The sequence below is a fragment of the Thunnus thynnus genome, chromosome 13 (genome assembly GCF_963924715.1).
Source record: "Thunnus thynnus chromosome 13, fThuThy2.1, whole genome shotgun sequence".
Classification (NCBI taxonomy): domain Eukaryota; kingdom Metazoa; phylum Chordata; class Actinopteri; order Scombriformes; family Scombridae; genus Thunnus; species Thunnus thynnus.
In genome coordinates, this window is record NC_089529.1 from 25626632 (window position 1) to 25648233 (window position 21602).

The window sequence follows — 21602 nt, forward strand, 5'->3', positions numbered from 1 at the left end:
AAGTGTTACAAAGTTGGTGAGACCATATCATTTGTTCCTGTTACACTTTGCTTTATTTCTTACCATGCTTGTCATTTATTTAGCCAGTATAACAGCTCTATTTGTAGCGTTGCTTTTGCATACGGTCCTGGGCTGTTTGTGTTTAGCATTGTTTTGTTACATTTACATCGACAAGTATTTGGTACTATAGTGGCCTATATGAAACACATCAGCAGTTTACAGCAATATCGCTAACTTAGTCCTTCAGTGTTGCATCTGCAACACCCCGTCAAATGCAGAGAAACTTGGACTGCAATGTGTTCCTCACAGGGATCCCTGGCAGGAGCATCCAGAAGCTCCAGTATATTCAGAACAGCGCTACCAGGATCCTGATGAGAGTGAAACATATAACACCAATTCTATTTTCATTGCACTGGCACCCTGTCTCCTTCCTGCTACTCACATATTAATCCATCAACTGACATGTGCCTCCCTATCAACAGGAAATGATCACACCACAAACCTCCACCCACACTCTCAGATCTGTCAGCAGCTGGCTCCTCTGGGCCCCCAGTACTAAGCCCTGCACCATGGGGGATTCAGCCTTCTGCTCTGCTGCACCACGCTTGTGAAACAGCCTTGCTCACCATCTGAGGGCAGCACAGACCCTAGGCTCTTTTAAAAAAGGCCTGAAAACCTTTCTTTTCAGGGAGGCTTTTTCATCTTAATTCTCAGCACTATTTTCTTTATGTTGTGTGTTCTCTGTTATTAATACAGTAGCACTTTGAGTTTCACTATCAATGAAAAGTGCGGTACAAATTAAATGTATTATGTACTGTTATTTCAAGCAGAATATTTTGAAATGTCTTAATACATGTCTGGGGGAGATCTTCAAGTAGGATTTTTCATGCAGAACTTTTACTTGTAATGGAGTATTTTTACTTTGCTGTACTTTTTATTTAAGTAAATGAATACTTCTTCCACCACTGCTAAAATGTGAGGCGGCAGCAATTCCTTGTAGTACCTGTAGTACCTGTACTTCCTGTAGGGGGCAGCAGACACATTATGAACGACGTATCTCGCCGCAGGAACATTCCACGAAGAAGAAAAGCTTCGGGACGACAGTTGGTGAAAAAAAAGAGAGCTGAACTAACGTTACCCCTGTTTACAAGAAGATAATGGAGATAAAACTGCCAAATGTCACCTGCAAGTGTGTCTTATTGACTGGATTTACTTTATGTGTTCTATTAGGTGAGTCTAAAAGCCCTGGCGGGGTTTAATTTTGATTTTGAAATGTTTGATTTGGAGCTCATTATTTTAGGTGGGACATCAGGTTAGCAAGCCTAACCTCTGTTCACAATCCTGCTAATTAATGTTCGTTCTCACTGATAGAGACGAAATCTAACACATTTCTGGACAACTACTTAGAGCCTTCTTTTGCATATTGGGGCGAATCAGTGTAGATATTTTTTTTTTCAACAGTTAAATGCACTAAAATGTGAATAAGCTTTTGCACAGATTGGAAGCTACCGCCCTACGGCAGTGTCGCTGTGTGGACAATGATAGTAGGACTTACCGTAAATAAAAGAGGCTAACACCTTAATATTTAACTGAAATAAGAATTACAGGGCATGCAAGAGTTATACCGAATTGAAGAGTATCTTGTACAGAAAATGTCTGTGTTCTGAGAGGGATTAGGGACAAATGTTGAAGTGTGTGCTACCATGCAGGTACTTTAGCCGATCAACAAAGCCACATAAAAGTGCAAGATATCTGATTAATGGTGTCGTTAGGCGTGTCGTCTGGGGTTTGTTAGTAAGTACGCTAACCAGGACACACAGTTAACACTATTTCAAGTCATTTACAACGTTATTCGTCTCTATTCTTAGTGTTAAATAGCAGTTAGTTTGTTTTGTGAACACACAGTGCCAACGCATCAGCTCTGCAGGTAGCCCGACTCCCCACCTTTACTCGCCGCAGATAACATCTAATTTCCTTGTTGGTTTCCTGACGCAGAGAGTTAACTTACCTTCATATATCACTATGAGCTCAACTTTAGGTAAGTGTGCGCACATGATTTTGTTTAGAGTTTGTGTTTAGATAGCCAGATTCACATTCATACAAGGACAGTAAGCACAATAACTACGTGTCACTGCTACTAACATTTACGTTATTGCTAATGGTTAGCTATCCAAACTCTCCAAATCTGTCACATTAAAGGATGAGTTCACAGTTTTTCAAGTCTGTCTTAAAACAACAGTCTGGTGGCCAAATAAACATTGAAGCAGCTTTTTTTCCCTCTTGTTTATACTGACCATTAGAAGATCCCTTCATAATGCACTTATGACGCGGACGAAATCCACAAACATTTATTTAAAAGTTTATCTGAAGCTAATATGAAGCTCCAATCAAGTGGATATCTTTAGCGTTAGTGTTTTTAGTGCTTTTAGTGCTAGTGTCCCTCTTTTTGTTACTATTCTTCCACCGCAGCTCAACAGGGAAACACCGTCCGAAGAAACACAAAGAGGGGATTTGATGCTAAAAATACCATAAATGTGGCAGATATCCGCTTGATATGACTAACTCAGACTGCTGAAGCCTCATATAAACTTCAGATAAACTTTTAAGTGACTGTGTGGACACACTGTGGATTTTGGCCTCCATCACTTACACCGAAAGCACATTTGAAGGGGATCTTGTATGAACAGGAGGAATGATTACAGTGAGGAAAAACTCTTTCAGTGTTCATACAGGCACCTGACTGTTGTTTTTTAAGACACGCATGAGAAATTGTGAACTTTAACTCATACAATTAATATCCACATTATACATCCATTTAAAATACAATTTAATATGTTCTCAGCCGGGAGAAGATATAAGGGAGATAGATATAGCCCCAGACAGAGAAACTGTGTGGCATTATCTGTCTGGAAGTGCATGAAATGTCAAAAAAAAGTAATGTCTTAGAGTATTTAGAGTAATTGCTGAATCACTATAAAGACCTTTTGAAATGCTGAATAGCAGTACCCTGAAATTTGGAGAAATGGACTTCCTTGTTGAATCTCAGAATAATAAGACCAGACAGGAGGAAATGGATGACAACGCATCCTTCCTCTTTGTGTTGTGAAATTTTCATCAACTGAATACAGACCAGTTAATGCCAATGTCTGTCTGTTTGTCTTATTTTTAGTGCACATTAATCTCTGGAGTCTGAATCTCCACAGAATAATGTTCCTTCGACAGAGTTGGGTGTAATTATTATATCCAGAGGAGTCATGCGGGTTTGCTGCTGTTGAATTTACAGTCCAATAGATCCTTTTATTAAGAGAACAGAAGTGAAAGTCACGTGTCTGTGTTTACCAAGGTTGCGATTTGATATTTCAGAAATATTAAACAAAACTCTTAAGGTGACTGTAATATCAAACATGCCCCATTGAAAGCTGTCCTGGGCAAATTATTAATCAGTCATCTGTGACAGGCCTTGGCAGCCATCTGTCCAAGACACAGTGTTCAGTCTCTGTGTGACGTTAATCATTATCACACATTAAATTACATTTTTAAATCCTGTTCTGCAAGAGAGAAAGTTTTTACCTGTATACTATACCCAGTATCTGTCACCGTCATTTCTTACAGTAGTGTTAGACACACTTGCACCAGAAAATGTAACATTAGAATAGTGTTTACAGTCAGGAATGTTGTAATCACATCAGGACCGAGAAACAAGGGTGCATGTCATCATTTGGCAGATTTGTACCGTGCAACTATTTTGATAATCGAATAATCGTTTCAGCAAAAACCCCAAAACATGTTCTGGTTCTCATACGTGACCATTTGCTGTTATTCTTTGTCATATATGACAATAAGCTGAACATCTTAAGGTTTTGGACTGTTTATTCAGACAAAACAAGCAAATTTAAATCATCATAGTGGACTCTTTCTCACTACTTTTTAAAAAACATTTCATAGGCTAAACAGTTAACTGAGAAAATAATCAACAGATTAATCAATAATAAAAAATAATCTTAAATTGCAGCCCTAAATAAAATTAAAGATATTCATTTGTGGGAATAAATTAAGTAAACTGAACAAATTATTAAATGATATCAATCATTATATTGTGTGCACAGTTGTGTACACCTCTTTGCTTTCAAGTCTTTGGTGATATGTATAATCAATAATATAATAATCAATAAGTCAGTTGACAGAAAATTAGTTGGTAACCACTTTGATAATTCATCACTTGTTTAAGAAAGTATTTTTTTTAAGCAAAAAATGCCCAAAATTCACAGGTTCAAGCTTCCATTTGGCCTCTAAATGTGATATTTGCTGGTTTTCATAGTTTTATATGATGGTAAATTCTAGAAACATACAATACCAGTCAAAAGTTTGGACACACTTTCCCATTCAAGTGAACAGGAAAATGTGTTTCTTACTATTTATTGACCAAATAAATAATCAGCAGATCAATCAATAATAAAGAGTAATGGGTAGTCGCAGCCCTGATGTGGTGACGCTCTACTTAGTTGTGTTATTGTGTCCGACTATCAGCTCTTCCTTCCAGTTTGTCCTTTTCCATAACAGTAATAAATGGTGTGTTCATATTTTTCATGTTATCTTACCGGGAAACTTATTTTTATCCCCCCTCGTTTATTAACAGTCACAAAACCTATCTTGGCAATCGACGTACACACTGAACCTGAAGTGATGATGGAGAACGGCACCACGGGGGTCCTCCGATGTACCTTCCAAACCTACGCAGTCGTCACCAGCTCCACCTCAGTAACCTGGACTTTTCAGTCCAATCAGCCCGACAATCAGTACTTCAAAGCTCCGTACGTGGTAAGTCCTCGCCGGCCGTATCCGCTGAGGGAAGATTTCCCACAGCTCCAGGATGTTTTCCTACGATTGTTGTAGCTGCACTGATACATGAAGGAAAAAGGCTTCAGATGCTCCTCATGCTGATAACACCGTTTCATATACAGCAGGCTTCTTTTTTAGCACAATGCTAATGCTAGATATTTATTTATTTTGTGTATTTTTAAAAAAAACGTTACTTATGCTTAAATTTTTTGAGTTTGTTTTCATCTATTTATCTTATCTGTCTGGCTTGAGCATAATAATTTGATGTTTGTTTTAGTGTTCTTGTCTATTTCTTACAGCACAAAGCTGTTTTTGCTGCAGGATTTTCATAGAGTTTATATTTGGGGCCTCCCACTCACAGCGAGTAAACGGATTTGTTTCTGACAACATGATTCATGATGCTGGTGATTACCGCAGATGTTGCTTTCAAACAATCAAAATTTACTGTCAAGTGCTAAAACTGTCTCAATCAGCTACTATGAACATAGCTGATAGTAGAAATGATTGTGATTCTATTAGAGTCCTAATCTGAGACGCTGTGCACACACACAGTATAAAAAAACATCAGTAGGTCCTCTAGAGGATTGAGCTTCACATCACCTTTACTTTCTTCATTGTGTTTGTACTTGGAGTGAAATGTAAACAGTTGATCCCGCAGAGGAAAGAAAGTTTGTAGGGCGGGGAAGACTGCGAGTCATATCCACAATACCTTCTCAGGCAGGCAGGCAGGCAGGGCGGGGGGGGGACTGCCTGACATAGCCACAGGCTTTTTAATTTGCAGGGCAGTCATGCCAGCACAGATACATGCCGTCAACAATTCAGCCCTTTTCATGTATGGAACATTAAGCATCGCTTGCTTCATCTGTCCGTTTAAGAGATGTGTTTTTGTCAGTCAGAGACATGACATTTACAGAAAGAGCTGCCTGCTCACGTTATGTTTGGAACCTGGTGCGGAGAGGGATTAGGGACAAAGAGAAAGAGAGAGAGCTTGAAGTTAAAATGTCATGATAGCAAAGGAAACTGTTTTTGTCCTTTCACAGGCTGCATGACTGATGGATTTTAAAACTTATTCAGTTGTTGAAGCCTTAATTAACGACCATTAGGAGCCTCCGCTTCTCTCAATGAATCCTCTGACGCATTTCTGCATCATTTCATCATTAAATGATATTAGAGAGCTGAGTCTTTATAATATCCAACACACGTACACAAGCATTAAAGACAGGGCGATAAACCGATATTCATTAAACTCCTATTTACTCACGTTGTTTCTTTTTCTATTTTTTTTTTTGTAGTAGCTTTTCCTTCCTCATTATTTTATGTTTATCTTAAGTTTCTGGAGTTTCTTTGTATAAGCTTCTTACCTCTCCTGCAGAAGCTTTTGTTCACTTTGACTTTCTGTATAGCTGAGTATGTTTAGGTAAAAGTGTTTTTATAATATGTGAATGTCCTTGTGTACAAATTAAATCTAAAAATTAAAGAAATATTTAACATGCAAACAGTTTTTTTTAATAAGAGTGCTGCTCAGACTATTATAATGGTTAAAAGGGTTTTTTTAACCTCTTTTGCCCAGATTGCATCATGAGGAGAAAAATAGTTTTTATAGACTGATCTGATATGAGAAGAACTTAAAATTTGCTCTTTAAATAGTGTTTTATTAGTTTGTTCTTTAGATCTCAAAAGGAGAAACAAGACTCACATTTCTGTCCGCATGTTTTACACTGTGATGATGAAATGTTTTCATTAATCTGATGGCGTTCAGTTCAGACTTGTTCCATGTTGACAGCGATGCGGAAACATTACAGCTCTGACCTTGTGTGAGATTACTCTCATGACTTTTAAATGACTCCGGTGCTTTTTCTGACACGTTAAATTGTTAAATTAACGTAGAGGGATGCGTGACTGAAAGGGGCTTCAGTTGACAAATGCTAGCAGGATTTCACAGCTCAATATCAATATCAGGCACTCTGTGTTCTTCCTGTTACTGTTGTGTGAAAGCGATATAAAAACAGTTATCATCAGACTACAGGAAACAAATCTTTAAAATAGAAACCTTTCGTCAGAGCTTTGTTTACACAGCTGACACCGCTGAAAGTCACGAGACCACAAAAACATAAAAACTGGCTTCTGACTCCATGAATCATCCAAAGTCAGATCAGTGTCGAGGATACTTGAATCTTATGTTTTTATTTTTATTCACAGCACCGTCAGCTCACTTACTCAGCAATGCTAGATGTGTGAGGATGCTGTGGGGAGCAGCGCTGTGCTGAACTAGTTGTAAAAAAAAAAAAAAAGAAAAAAATCCCAACATTCACATTTTCCATCAAAACAGAAAAACAGCTGTGTTAGTCAACTTATATGTGCTGCTGTGACTCAGACACAGAAAGAGATTCACAGAGAGAAGATTGTCCACTCTTGCTTAATTTTCTTGACCTGATCATGCGCTTCATTGTTGTCTTATAACTACAGTATCGATGTCTTATTGATACCACGAAGCAGAGTGATTTTTTTTTTTTTTTTTTTTAATTTCCAATCTCTTCCCTTTGCAGATTTTCTACTTTTCCAATGGGAAGGGATTCCCAGGACAAGCTGAGTTCAAAGACAGAGTGCAGTTTATTGGAGACATCAACAAGAGGGACGCTTCTATACAGCTGAGTTCTGCTCAGTTCAGTGACAACGGCACCTACTTCTGTGACGTGAAGAACCCGCCAGACGTACAGGGGACACAGGCTCGAACAGAGCTCAGGGTTGTTCTGAAAGGTGAATGTTCAGATGTGTTCATTAATGCCTCAAAGTTGACAACTGATTAATTTGTTTGTGGAATACATTCTGGATACTCTAAGGGTGATGTTTTTTCTTTTTTTTTAAATGTACCTGCTTGTCTTTGCCATGTTATGAGCAGGATTGTGGCCTTGGCCCATTGTGCACACTCACCCACTGTCATACATGCTGATTGGATAATATGACTGCTGTATAGAGCAATCTGAGCCTGCAGTGTCTCTCTTTGTGCTGAACCTGTTATGTTCCTAGGCAACTTTACTCTGAGGTTTATATTTGGTCATCGACTGCAGTTGGCTGAATGGGTTTTCAGTAATTTGGGTTCTCCTGATTATGTACATTTTGGACACAGTGGGTAGCTTACACCACCTAGAATTTTAAGAAAAAAACCTAGATTATCTTAAAATGCTGCTGCACCAAAGCTTTAAATCTAGCTTTAAAACAAAGAGTATCACCTTTTTAAATCACAGGTTAATTTAAATTACCGAGGTTCTTGTTTTAATATTTTAAAACCAGTTTAACTAAACTGGGATGAAAGGACGGGCCCCACAACAGGGATTTTGATGCTAAAAATACTGTAAATGTGGCAGATATCAACTTGATAAGACTAACTCAGATTGCTGAAGCCTCATAAGTTTTTTTTTTCAAGATTTCAAGATTTAGTTTCTCATTTTCTTGTTTATTTGCATACACAAAAAAACCCCAAAATGCTGCTCCTCCCAGCCCACAGCAGTTCAACAACAGAAAGGATAAAGATATACTGTACATGTAAAAATTCCCTTTAAAAAAATTATAAAAACATATAAATTCCAAGAGAATAAAAACCCAAAAAAAGAACAAGCAGTTAGCAGTTGTGCAACAGTGCATTAAAGTGCATGTAGGGAGAAAAGTACATGTCTCAGTTGGATGTAGCTCTTAAATGTCAACGAGTGACGAATTTTGCTGTCCAGAGAACATTAGGCAACAGGTCAATAAATAAACTTTAAAAAGCATTTTTGTTTAAAATGACACACTGTGGATTCTGGCTCCCATCCCTTGGGGGTTCATATCGGCACCTGACTGTGATCCTTTAAGCCTAATCTTAGCTTGAATTGACTCTCATCCGGTATGTTTCTGGACACTTGCAGCTTCAGTTTAATATCTCACCTCCACACCTCACTGGTATTGGCACTGTGAGATCTGGTGTAATCAAAATATAAAAGCCTTTCCTACTCAGATATGTTAATCAGATGCATTCTTCTTGTTTGTTTTCATTTGCATGAAGCTAACATGTGCATGTGTTGGCATGTTATATTTTGGCCCCACCTTCCAGGTGGGAGTATATTATATACAAAATAAAACACATTTGTTTATTTATCAAAATATGTTTGACTGACTTTTTTTCAGCTGTCACAAAGAGCTGCCGTAGTATTTTTCCTAAACAAACAGACTGAATAAAAATAGAAACAGTTGAATAATATCAACTTACTCAATGAAAAAATGTAAATTTAAATACAGAAACTCAGTGTTAGAGATTCAAAATGCCTTGGAGAGCAATCCACCATAACAATCAAGAGGCTTTTAGGCAGTAATTGTTTGATATTTTTAAACCAAGCATGAATGTTGTTCCTTTTTTGTTTATTGTGTCCAGAATCTCTCCCGCAGAGCAAAACTCCCATCATAGTTGGAGCAGTTTGCGGTGCTTTATTTCTGCTTGTCCTCATTGCCGTAGCTGCCTGCGTTGTCATGAGGATGATTCACAACCGCCATGATTATGAAGGGTAAGTGTGCTCTATTATGTGTTTCCACGTGCACAACTGCACCATAGAACTTTTTTTTTTTTTTAAAATACAGTTTTAAATAATGAAGGTGTTTTAGAAGGAGGATAATTGATAACTGCAGATTTTGAATGGCAGCATGAATAGAATCTGCACAGGAATAAAGGACAGCATCATCTGCATATAGATGGAAGTTACAATTGTACAATGAAGAGGTAGTATTATTTATATAAATACTGAATAAAACTGGTCCAAGGACAGAACCTTGGAGAACTCCCTTTCTAATGGAGAGAAAAGAGGACTGAATATTACCTGTTCTGACACACTGCGACCTATCAGAGAGATTCTTCTGAAACCACAGGCAGCAATAGCTTCATAACAGTAGCTTCAAAACCCAAAGAAGAAACTCTTTATAAAAGCAGAGTGGTCAACTGTGTCAGAAGCTTTTGTTAAATCAATAAAAAGCCCTGTGTTTTTTTCGTTATCTAATGGTAAGACTACATTGTTAATAACTAAAGAAGTAGCAGAAATAGTGCTATGCTTAGGCCTGAAGCCAGACTGAAATGGATAAAAACGATTTCAACTATTCATTAACAAGCGACTCAAGTATTTTTGCAAGACAGGATAGTTTTGAGATTGGACAATAATTATTTAATTCAGATTTACTACCACCTTTACGGAGAGGAGGAAGTCCTCCAAACTGTAGGAATGATGCCAGAGGTAATGCTGAGACTGAAAATATGAGTTATGTATTCAGAAATTAACTGTGTTTAGGATTTCAAAGCAAATGTTTCCAGTTTGTCATCACCTGTTGATTTTCCGCGCATCAATATTACATAGGGCGTCGGCTACCATCCTACGGGAGGCAGGAGATAAGCTACAGTTGTTTACTTCAACAGTAGTATTAAGGAAGGATGACCTACGTTCTTCCACATGGCTCTTAGTAACAGCAATATGCAGCAATATGTCTGACAATAATCCTCAGAGTTAGTTAGTTATCTGAAAATAATACACACCTCTTGGCCAATCAGAATCAAGTATTCTCGTTGGCTTTGGGATTATTCAGCTATATTTGTAATGGTTATAATCGTACTATAAGGTATAATATTATAAATAAGGTAGCAGTAGTGTAAGCAATGCAGTTGGGTCCTCATTATCTACATACAGCATTTCACAGCTCACATTTAAGCATTCAGCATGTGAAGCTTAAATGTAAATGACATATGATGTTGTTAAAGTTTCACAGATTGATTTTATGCCCCGTGTGATTGTTCCCTGAATCTTTATTTTCTTTTAGAGTTAATTTTAACTCAGAGATTTAATCATCAGACCATAACACTTTCTAACTCTCTCTGCATGGGAGCAGGGTTCACTCTCTCTCTCTCTCTACGTTAACCTGTGAAGAAAAAGCTGTGTGTTTCGGGCTGTTGGTGATGTGTTACTAATTATTAACATGTTTGTTGAAGACATTGTCAAAAACTAGATTTAGTTTCCTGTGTATGCTTGAGGTAGTTTGACCATTTCTACCTCGCATGCTCTGTTTGAGAGAGATAACCATATATTGAGAGATGTCACGGACGTTGAATTTAGCATTAAGACTTATTTAATGGCGTTTTCAGTCCTGTGTGTTTTTTGTCTGGTTGAATCGGAGTCTGGTTCGTTTTCCTCCTTGGTGAGATTCATTTGGGCAGATTTGAACACAGCAATCGTACTCAGGTTCGGACGAAAACAACCATACTGAGGTTGGTGGGAACGTGATCTGACCTCAATTTAAGCTTAATGGCTCCCATGATCAGGTGTGCTTTGCTGTGTGCTGTATTTCGGTTCACATGGATTTTATTCTGTGTGAAAAGAAACTGAACCAAGGGGAAAACGCCCCAAAATTACCGACTCGTTTACTGATTCGGACCAAATGAACTACGGGTTTGAAAACGCCTTTAAAGCCAGCTCTTAACGGACTGTTGGATGGTTTGAGCCTGTGAGCTGAAGTACTGGTGATCGTTGGGGTTGCTTTTTGCACTGGTGCCAGTCACTTTCTTCCATTTCAATGTGTTAACATGACTAATTTCACAGCCTTTTTTTCTATTAACTCGTCACTATGTCATCTAACCATTGTTGTTTCTGTCAAGACTTACTTTTCATAACCAGCTTTTTTTTTTTTTTTTTTTTTAAAGAAGCATGTTTAGTCAACAAAATTGTTGAGTGTTTAGTCACTTTGAAATGATACAACATAAAAAGTTGACAGTTTATTATGAAGCTCATGTAGGTAAGTGAAATAGTTTTCCACCAGGACGCTGCCTCTCCTGCTGTACATGCTGTTATACATGTTATGTATCTTTGCTAGAGGTGCACTGATAACCTGTTTGATTTTTATGCTTTACAACAGTCCATGGACTGAATAATTGAACGGATTGACTGATGCAAGTATCGATCCAAGTACAACTTTATTAAGTCATTTATTTTGGTTGTCATATCCTGACCATTGTAAAACTATCTTCAATTAAAATAATTGTAAACCATACTAATTAAATGGAGAAAAGACCATAAAACAGGTTAGATATTCTTCTTTTAACAGACCTACTGACTAACGTAGACTCCAAAACAGCTCATTCAGAGAAGGTTACAGTTAACCGTTTCTTATAGAAAACCTTTTTTTATGACATAGGGTTTATGTTTTTCATAGTTCAGGCCATCAGCCCTATCTACCAAAATAATGTAAACTATGACTGCTCGTGTTTATTAACCTATATTCAGCGATGTTGCCACACTCTTAAGATCTCAGCAGTTGCTCTGGTTATTACCGGAGCTGCAGCTAACGATTATTTTCATTATGGATTAATCTACTGATTATTTTCTTGATTAAAATGTCAAACAAAAAACAGCAACAGTAAGAAATGCTCATAACACCGACAGCAGATCAGCTATAGATAACTGTTGACCTTCCTCTGCAAACTTTTAACATTGTGTCGCCCTCAATTCCTAAAATAAAGCTATTGTGGTAGCTTTATTTTAGGAATTGAGGCCGAATACTTGGAAGCTGCATCAGCACCAGTCTGATGTCACTTTATATCCCATCACTGCACCTCTAGTTTCCTCCCAGTGTCACTGCTTTCAATATCTCTGCCAAACCACTGGGAGCTGCCATGAACTTTGTTCCATGTGCTCATTTCTCATTGTTTTATTTTTCTCTCGTGTCCCATTATTTGTCTTTGTCTCCATTTGACTGTGCACCAATGATTGCTCGACACCATGGCAAATCGTAACCCTAAACTAGATGTACATCCTTGGAAAGTGTGAGCTCTCAGGCTCCGCAACCAAGAAAGAAGGTGGAGTCCAGCCAGGAGGGCTCCAGGTGCACCAGTCCCTCGGGTCCACTACAGGTAGGAGCTGGGGGACCAAGAAATCCACTGGATGCCACCCTTTCACTGGGAGAGTGTTGCATTTATGTGGCTATGTTGTTTAGCAAAACAGACCTGAAATATACTCAATATCTTTATCACTGCCCACTCATACAATGTATGTACAGTATTTGGTTCAGACAATAATAAAAAACTTCAATACAAGGTAATATTTATAATAATTTATATATATATAGCACTTATCAAAACAAAAAGTTGCAAAATGATACAAAAGTAGAGTTTAAGATCATGTGACAAGAATATTTAAGTACCAGAAATAAAGACATAAATACAATGAGTGATCAGATGAACAATAAAACAAACAACAGCGGGAATACAAGCAGACACAAAGCAAAACAAACTATCAAATTTGAACATTAAGTGCAAGACTGAAGACCGGAAACAGCCCTGCGTTAAAACAGCGCAAGGGGCTGCGTTGTTTAAGGTACCGGTGAGGCAATGAAATAAAATCCAGGAAGTCCAGTTGGCGCTCCAGATCAGTGATTAGGTTAACGACTTTTTTGCCAGACGACCCCGCGTTGTTTTCCGCATGGCTACGTTTTGTCATGCAGAGCTAATGTCAGTCTGAACGCCAGAGTCGATAACATGTTGCCCGATACAACATGAAATGAAATAAGTAGATAATATCAGTATAAAGAAATATCGTGGCGCAATATTTTGTTATACAAGAATGCAAATTCACATCGTGGGGCTTTAAAAATGGATCAAAATATCAAGTTATCATTAATTTGGCTCCCAAACAGTGTATGTGGTTTTAAAGATCCTTTTTAAATTGTATCATTGCTTCCTTAATGTGATATATTTCCTTTTTAAATAAGGATTTAGAGGCAAGAAATGAAACGACGAAGGATCAATGCTCAATAGTTACGGAGAAAAAAAACGATGGGCAGAATTTGTGATGACTTGAGATCACTCTTGAAGATGCGCTGTTTTCCTGGAAAGTTGTAGTTGATGAGATCACAAAATTTTGGGTCAGTTTGTCCTTTTAAATCTGTGGAAAAAGCAGTGAGACATTCACAAGCAGTGATTGTGTGTGTGTGTGTGTGTGAGAGACAGCTCAGAAAGACTTAATTCCAAAAGTCCTTCAAACCCTCTACTTTATGCTGCTACTGCTTTCTCATTCATGGAGGCATACAACCCAAAATAACCATTAATTTTCTCTCAAGTTGAAAGGCTCTCAATTGAAGTGGACATGTGGACATGTCTCTGTTCACTTCACATGGAAAAATGCAAATATGCAACTGAACAGCAGCATTCACCATGTTTTCTGTAGAAGTTGAGGTTTTTTTTTACCAACTGAAAACTTCATATTTTTATCAATAAGAGGTCAGAAAACTGAAAAACAGCAATTATAATTTCCCACAGCCCAAGATGATGTTTTCAGACTCATTATGTTATCTAAGCAGCAACTCAAAATAGATAAAGACAAAGATATTCAAGTTAACATCATACATGACAAAGAAAAGCATTGAGACCTCACATTTTAGGAGTAATAATTTTGCATTTTTTCCTTAAAAATGACTGAATTAATCAATTATCAAAATGCACATTCATTTTCTTTTAATGTACTAATCGTTTTAGCTTTAATCCGTTTGCATGAGAATCAATTTTGGCATCTAAATCTCATTAAAACTATAATAATCTTTTTCACAGCATAAAATAGTACTAATCAGCCATGCATAAACTCCACTGGAAAAATTATAAAATGCAATTTTTTTATTCTAGAGAGTGCATTTATCAACATTTAACCATCAGCATGAGTTCTAAAATGATGTAGTAGTGGAACAATAAAGGCCCTTTGCTTATATCAGGGTTCTTCTCTGTCTTTGGAGTCTTGTGATTGTTCTGGATGTATTTGTGTCTTTTTACTGACTGCTTCTCTTTTCCACTCTGCTTTTTCTTGGTATGCTTCAGGGCCCGGTGATATATGCCCAGTTGGATCACTCAGGCAGCAAAAACTCATTTCATAAGATGGAGCCCGTGGTCTACGCAGACATTCGTAAAAACTGAAGAGGAACCGGGGACCAAAAAAAGAAAAGAAAAAAAAAAACCCCACAAAACAACACAGTAAAGTATCAGACCTCTCTATCAGCTGCTCTTGGGAAGGGTGGGGATATTTTAACAGGGACAAAACTGATGCAGTTTCTTTTTTCTCTCCTCTGAAAACATAATGATAATAAAACAATGTTTCCATATGCATTATTATAAACACTAAAAGAAACACTCCAGCGGGCAATACATTGCTCCGTAACATCAGCCAAGTTGATCAGAAGTTGTTCTCTAACACAGTGTTCCAAGTAAAAATAAGAACGCCGTCATTGAAATCATTCCACATGTAAAAATATTTTTATTTTAATTTTATTTTAATACTTGTGGCTTTGTGACTACACACACACACACACACACACATATACAAAAAAAAAAATTAAGCTCTGCAGTTTGTTGCACAAGCAGTGGTGTGAGAAATCGGGGCGTGGTGATGCTCAAGCTGAAAGACAGTCGTCCAAAAGTTTCTAACTTGTCAGAAATACATCCGACAGCCGGATCTGAAACGATCTCAAACTGAATGTCAAACGACAGCCGACACGACCAAAATTGGCTGTGTGGGGGGGGATCAATTCAGGCTTAATCCGTACAACGTCTAACCAGAATTACACACCGAGACAGATGCCAAGTTATGTATCAACTCTATTTTGTAGCTCACTTTTATGGTGAAGCCTGTTTTTTTTCTATAACACTATTGCCCAACTTCCAAATTACATTTCAGCTAAACTATGTTTGAATTTACACACAGCTGGTGCAACAAGCTGCTGAAGCTCAGTTCGTCTCCACCTGTCGGGCAGTTCCACGAGGTGATCTTGTTTAGTAGGGGGGGTGAATAATTTAGAGTTGGATTTTACATTGCCTACAGTAACTTTGCATGCAGTTATAATGACATCTACAAGCTAAAGTTGGTACTCCTCAACGAGTCGCAAAACAGAAGAAGCCGTCTGACGTTGTATTACTGTGAATGCTTCACTTTTCTGTAAAGTTCTGGCATGTTGTTGTGGTACCTTTTTTTTTTTTTTTTTAAAGACTCCCTATTGATTTTTACCTCAGTGGAACATGTTCTTTAACCTTTTTATTCTGCCTTCTGGTTATTACCAGAATTTTATATAATTATATATAATGAACCAAATTTTAGTTGCTCTCGTCTGTCTTCATTTTTTTATTTTTTTTTTAAAGTGCATAATAACACAGACGATATTTTTTGCATCAGACCTCAACATGTTTTCTGCTTTTTTAGGTGTACTTATAAAAAAATAAAAGGTTTGCTGCTAGTGATAATAAACCTGGGCCTTTTCTTTTCTTTTCAATTTAGTTTTAAGTAAGTAAGTTTTTAAAATACGCATGTCAAAACAATGTTCCACTGAGGTAAAATATCTCTTTTTCTTAAACCTGGGAGCTCTCATTTGTTGGGACAAAATAAATGCTAAAACACTGTTTGCATGCAATTTACTAACATAACAATCATAATTATGAAAATATCCATCCTTTTTCTTTAGAAACTATGTATCACGTAAAGCTTTTTTTTTTTTTTTTTCCAAAATTATGGGCCAAATGTCTAATGTCAACAGTAATATTAGGTAAGTTCTTTACAGATGCTTTTAAGCTTTACAATACATTCCAAAAATCTTATGGTTTTCCTTTGTCTTGAAGCATTTAACAGCCAAATTTATCTTGTATTTTTGTTTGTTAATGGTTTGCTTATCTATGAGAATGATGTTTGTGTTGCAACCAGTCTAAACGCCTTCAGCTTCAGCTTGTCATTCCAAAATGCAGTAAATATCTGTGTCGACCAATATTTGTATATATTTCCTGCTCATGTAAGATATAGTGCTGTTTACTGTAACTCATTCCAGTGTGGTATGGCTGTGGATGTCTTTCCAGAGAGGGAAAGTAGTTTGCTGTAGAGGTCTAGAAAGTCGGTGGCATGCTAAATCTGTTTTTATCTTTTTAGTCTTAATTATTCGTCACCGGACACTCCAACTTAAATACAGTGCCTGCAGGAGCTGTTGAGCCTGTCAAATTCAAAATGGCTTGAATTAAGCTTTCTTTAGTCGACAGTGTGTACAAAAAACACAAAATTAATATGTTTCTTGGACACCCTCCGGCAGCAAGTATTGCTGATTAGATCCTAATTAGAGCTGATTGTACCATTTTCTACTGTATTGATTATTGCCTTTGTCTGTCTTGCACTGCTGTGCTCACAATGTTCCTTACAAGACTCTGTAGCAACTTGGCAGGGCTGCAAAGCTCATTACACACATGAAAACAAAATAGGTGGATAGAATAGATTATCCCACCAGGACATCAAATTTCAAGGTTAATTTTTGTCATTTGCATGCTTACACATGAAACGAAATTTGTGCTCAGGTCCAGCAGCGTACAATGCAATAAGTCTCATAATTAGTCCAATACAAAGAATAAGTAACAATAATAAGCATATTTAATCAATACCGCAGTGCAGTGGATAAAAAAAAAAGAAGTTAAATTAAGATAACATGGCAGCATGACAGATAGCAGCACAGAGGCAGAACGGTGAAAGTGTGTTTAATGAGGCATGGAGTTCACCAGTCTAACAGCCTCTGGGTAAAAGCTGCATTTGAGCCTAGTTGTTCTGGTCTTAATGCTCTGCAGCCTCTTGCCCGAGGGGAGGGGGGTAAAACACTCCATGGGCGCGGTGGGTAGGGTCCCCCATGATGCGGGACGCACTGCTTCTGCACCTGCTGATATAGATGTCCACAATGGAAGGAAGGCTGCTGCGGGTGATCTCCACCCTCTGCAGCGCCTTCCTGTCAGCAGCAGAGCAGTTCCCATACCAGGTGGTGATGGAGAAGGTGAGTGTGCTCTCCACCACACACCTGTAGAACGCTGCCAGCACTGAGGTATTGAGGCCGGCCTGCCTCAGCCTCCTAAGAAAATAAAGGTGTTGGTGGGCCTTCTCTAAGATGTTGGAGGTGTTTATGGTCCACTTCAAGTCCCTTGAAATGTGGACTCCAAGGTGCTTGAAGCTGTGGACCATTTCCACAGCTGCTCCACTGATGAACGGGGGGGAGGGAATGTGGCTTTTACTCCTAAAATCCACGACCAGCACTTTCGTCTTCCCCACATTGATGCAGAGGTTATTCTCCCCGCACCAGTCCACCAGATCTTTCACCTCCTGCCGGTACAACAACTCGTCATTGTGGGATATCAGTCCCACTACTGCTGTGTCGTCTGCAAATTTCACAATACGGCTGCCTGGGTGTTTGGCTGAGCAGTCGTATGTGAATAGCGTGTACAGCAGGGGGCTCAGGACACAGCCTTGGGTAATGGGGGAGGACGAAATGCCGTGGATTTTCACAGTCTGTGGCCAATGCGTCAAAAAGTCCAGGTCCCATCTGCAAAGGGAAGATGTTCATCCGCGCAGCAGTAGTTTATTGGCAAGAGTCTACGGGATGATCTGCGTCCGATGTAGAGTGGTTCTTCCTGTAGGCGTACTGGAGTGGCTCTATATTGATGTCAATGTTGTTCCTTATGTGGACCATGAAGAGCCGCTCCAAGCATTTCATGATTATCAGGGTCAAAGCCACCGGGCGATAGTCATTCATGCTTTTTGCTGCTGCACTTTTGGGCACCGGGATGATGGTGGAAGTCTTAAGACACACTGGCACCACAGCCCATCACCCTTCCCAGGATATCGTCTGGGCCTGCTGCTTTCCGGGGGGTTGATGCGCTGCAGAGTTCTCCTCACATCCACAGCAGACACACTAAGGGGCAGCTCACCTGGTGGAACAGTGAGCCTGGAGCTGGAGGAGGAGTTGGAGGCTTCAAAGCGGGCATAGAATATGTTAAGGGGCATCTGGGAGAGACAGGTCCCAGGGGCATTCAGTATCTCTCATGCTGTAGTCAATGATGGTCTATATGCCCTCCTACATGTTCCGGGGGTCATTGGTGGAAAAATGACCCTGAATTTTAAGAGCATACCCCACCTTTGCTCTTTTAATTCCAGCCTCCAGATTCCTCCTCGCTGCCCTCAGTGCCAATGTGTGTCCAGATCTGAAGGCTGCATCCCGCGCCTTGTGACGGGACAGAGTGCACAGTGAAATCAGCAGCCACACATTTCTCCGTTCTCTATTTCTCTGTTTTGCGTCTTCAGGTTAGGCTAATTCATTGTTGCTAACTTATTCCTAAAAGGAGTTACGCTACCAATAGTTTCCCAGGCAACGACACAGAGGTTGCCAGAATAGCGCTGCACAGAAACTCCCAAACGCTATTGATTTCTGAAAGAATGGATATTTGGCGTTATTTTTTGGCTGGCGGGGTTTCTCATTTTTGTCATTATGGAGGAACACTGATTCAGTAAACGTTTAGTCAATGTTGAGTACAGTTGGACCTAGTAGTCTCCATTAGGTTGGGCAAGTTCAAAGTTCTGAACCCCTGTTGTTTTCACAGGTAATTTGTTAGTCTGTACCTCCTGCCGCAGGAAATAATGGATTAATCCTGGAACGCTACTGATGTAGCACTTTTCTCCTTATGAAAGTAACACGGTAATTATTCGACCGATGAGAATTTGGTCGGACGAGAGCATATCGACCAACTAATCGACCAGGAGGCTACAGCCCTATTAGCGTGTTGTTTCCCTGGTTGGATGTGGTGGTTAGAAGAGGGCTGTTTTGCACCTGCAACCACACCCAACAGTAATGTCATGGTGTACTGACACACCCTGGAGTCTAAGCAAGTCTTCATCACTACAGCAAAGTGAGAAATTGAACCACTGGAGGTCAGCAGGGACAAGATTTTCAGCAGCTGTGAAGTTGCTCTTATGCAACAGTCGACATGGTAGCATTGTGCGTCTTAGCATAACATGCTAGAATTTAGCATGTTTGCAATCATCTCAAAATATACCTGAGCCTGACAGGAATGCGGTTAGTTATTTTAGAAGTGTCCTAATTGAAATTAAATTTTGGACAAGTGTAAATGTTGAGCTGTTTTAGGTGCTAGGAGTCATCAGGACTCATCCACTGAAGACCATGAATGTTTGTACCAAATGTCATGGAAATCCTCTCAGTGACTACCACATTATATTTGTAGAATGTTAAAGGTCTTTTCCACTTATTATTTATGTAACTGTCATGGATCAACCTGGATTTAATTATCTATTTCTATCAATTTACACTTCTGACCAAATATTCAGTTAGTTGCTTCGCTAGCTCTTGTTTTACTGGCTGACTTTATCTCTGCATGGCAGCATCAGCACACTAAATATTTTTCATTCACTACCTTCTGATTTAAGAATATTAATCTTAATTCAGTGCATTTTGACTTCGAGGCTGAAACATCACACAATGCAGGCACTGTATTCCTCCGGGTGTATTTTATTGTAAAGACCTTTTCTGTTGGTTTATGTTTGTTTTTCACTAGCTAGCATGTAATTCAGTGTATTCAACAAAATCAAAAAGAAGACAACCTGTATGATACTGACAGGCCTTTACTGCTGGTCGCCTTGCTTCTAATTGTGACTTGTTGCAGGTGTTTTAGTGCTGTTGTAGAAATTGTGATATAAACTATAAATTATGAAAGATTTCCAGTTGGACCAAGCTCACGCGCAACGTTTGGTGTGTTGGTGTCTTTAAAAGTTTTGAGTGAATGCAGGTTGCAGCATTCACTCCGCTCCTGACAAGTCTTAAAGTGCGTGCTTAGTGTTCTTCGATGGTAAATAGTTGTGTGTTATTTGAGAATTGTTTGGTATGTTATGTTGTAAAATCTGCACTATGTCTTGCATATCAAAGACAACAAATGCCCTGTGATTTTTTTTTTTGTTTGTTTGTTTTTATTTTCATTCATCTCTTAATGACCTTGGCCTCTGTTTAACGTCTTAAAAACTGGAATGTTGTACATTTAGTGCCTTTTACATTTCATCAGCTAACTTGAACATCTGCTCAAAAATAGAAAAGATAAGATTCATTTATTTTCCTTTTATTGTATGTATTTTTTTATACACATAATATCGCCTCTGTATCCACTTGTTCAAATTTTATATAAAACCTATTCCTGGCCAATTATCTATTTGTTTGTTGTTTTTTATTATTATATTCTCACCTAATCCTTATTACTGGATGAACTGCTTTTTTCAAGGTTTAAGGAATTTTAATATATTACTCATTTATATTCACAAGTGTGTAAGGTTCCCTTACACACTTGGAAGAGGAGGGTGAGGGGAGGGGTATTCAGTTTGTTGTAATCTGTAACCTCACAGCAGATGCAGCTAAATCCAACACACTGCACCTTTAATAGTATTTTAACAGTGGATCACATGAGTAAGTATATATAGAAGGGGTATCTGGTAGTAGATTTAACCAACATAAAACTATGACCTGACTGTTCCCTTCAGTCCTAAAGAGCTTTCTTGGGTATTTTCTTCTAATAAACTTTCAGTCATTCAAGTTTGCTTTGATGCTCAGAAACCCATCTATAAAAACTGTTGCTACCTGCCTAGCTGCAGTGTGTGCCTTTAAAAAATTAGCATAAGTAGTAACTGGTTTCTCTGGAGGATAATTAACTGGTGATTGGAAAAAAAAGTGTTTTTAAATGTGCAACCAGATTTTCCAAACATCATTTATCAGTTGTCTTTGAGAGAAAATACATGAGACGCTCACATTGGGGCTAGCTACTCACCCAGCATGAAACAACAGACTAGCTAGCAACTAGCTGATGAACATAGTGGAGCATTTAGCAGTTAAACAGCCAGATATTTCCCCCAGGGGTTAGAGGAGAAAAATGTAAAATA

The 21602-nt window shown here is 38.5% G+C and overlaps 1 protein-coding gene across 1 annotated transcript; it reads left to right on the top strand.

Annotated features, from left to right (window-relative positions):
• Positions 1-1071: 1071 nt before the first annotated feature.
• On the top strand, positions 1072-20877 carry mpzl1l (myelin protein zero-like 1 like). The gene is made up of 6 exons (XM_067608816.1): positions 1072-1230; positions 4637-4818; positions 7386-7596; positions 9245-9374; positions 12646-12751; positions 14705-20877. The coding sequence occupies exons 1-6, from the start codon at positions 1158-1160 to the stop codon at positions 14798-14800; spliced, it is 798 nt and encodes a 265-aa protein (XP_067464917.1). The 5' UTR covers positions 1072-1157; the 3' UTR covers positions 14801-20877.
• The last annotated feature ends 725 nt before the right edge of the window (positions 20878-21602 follow it).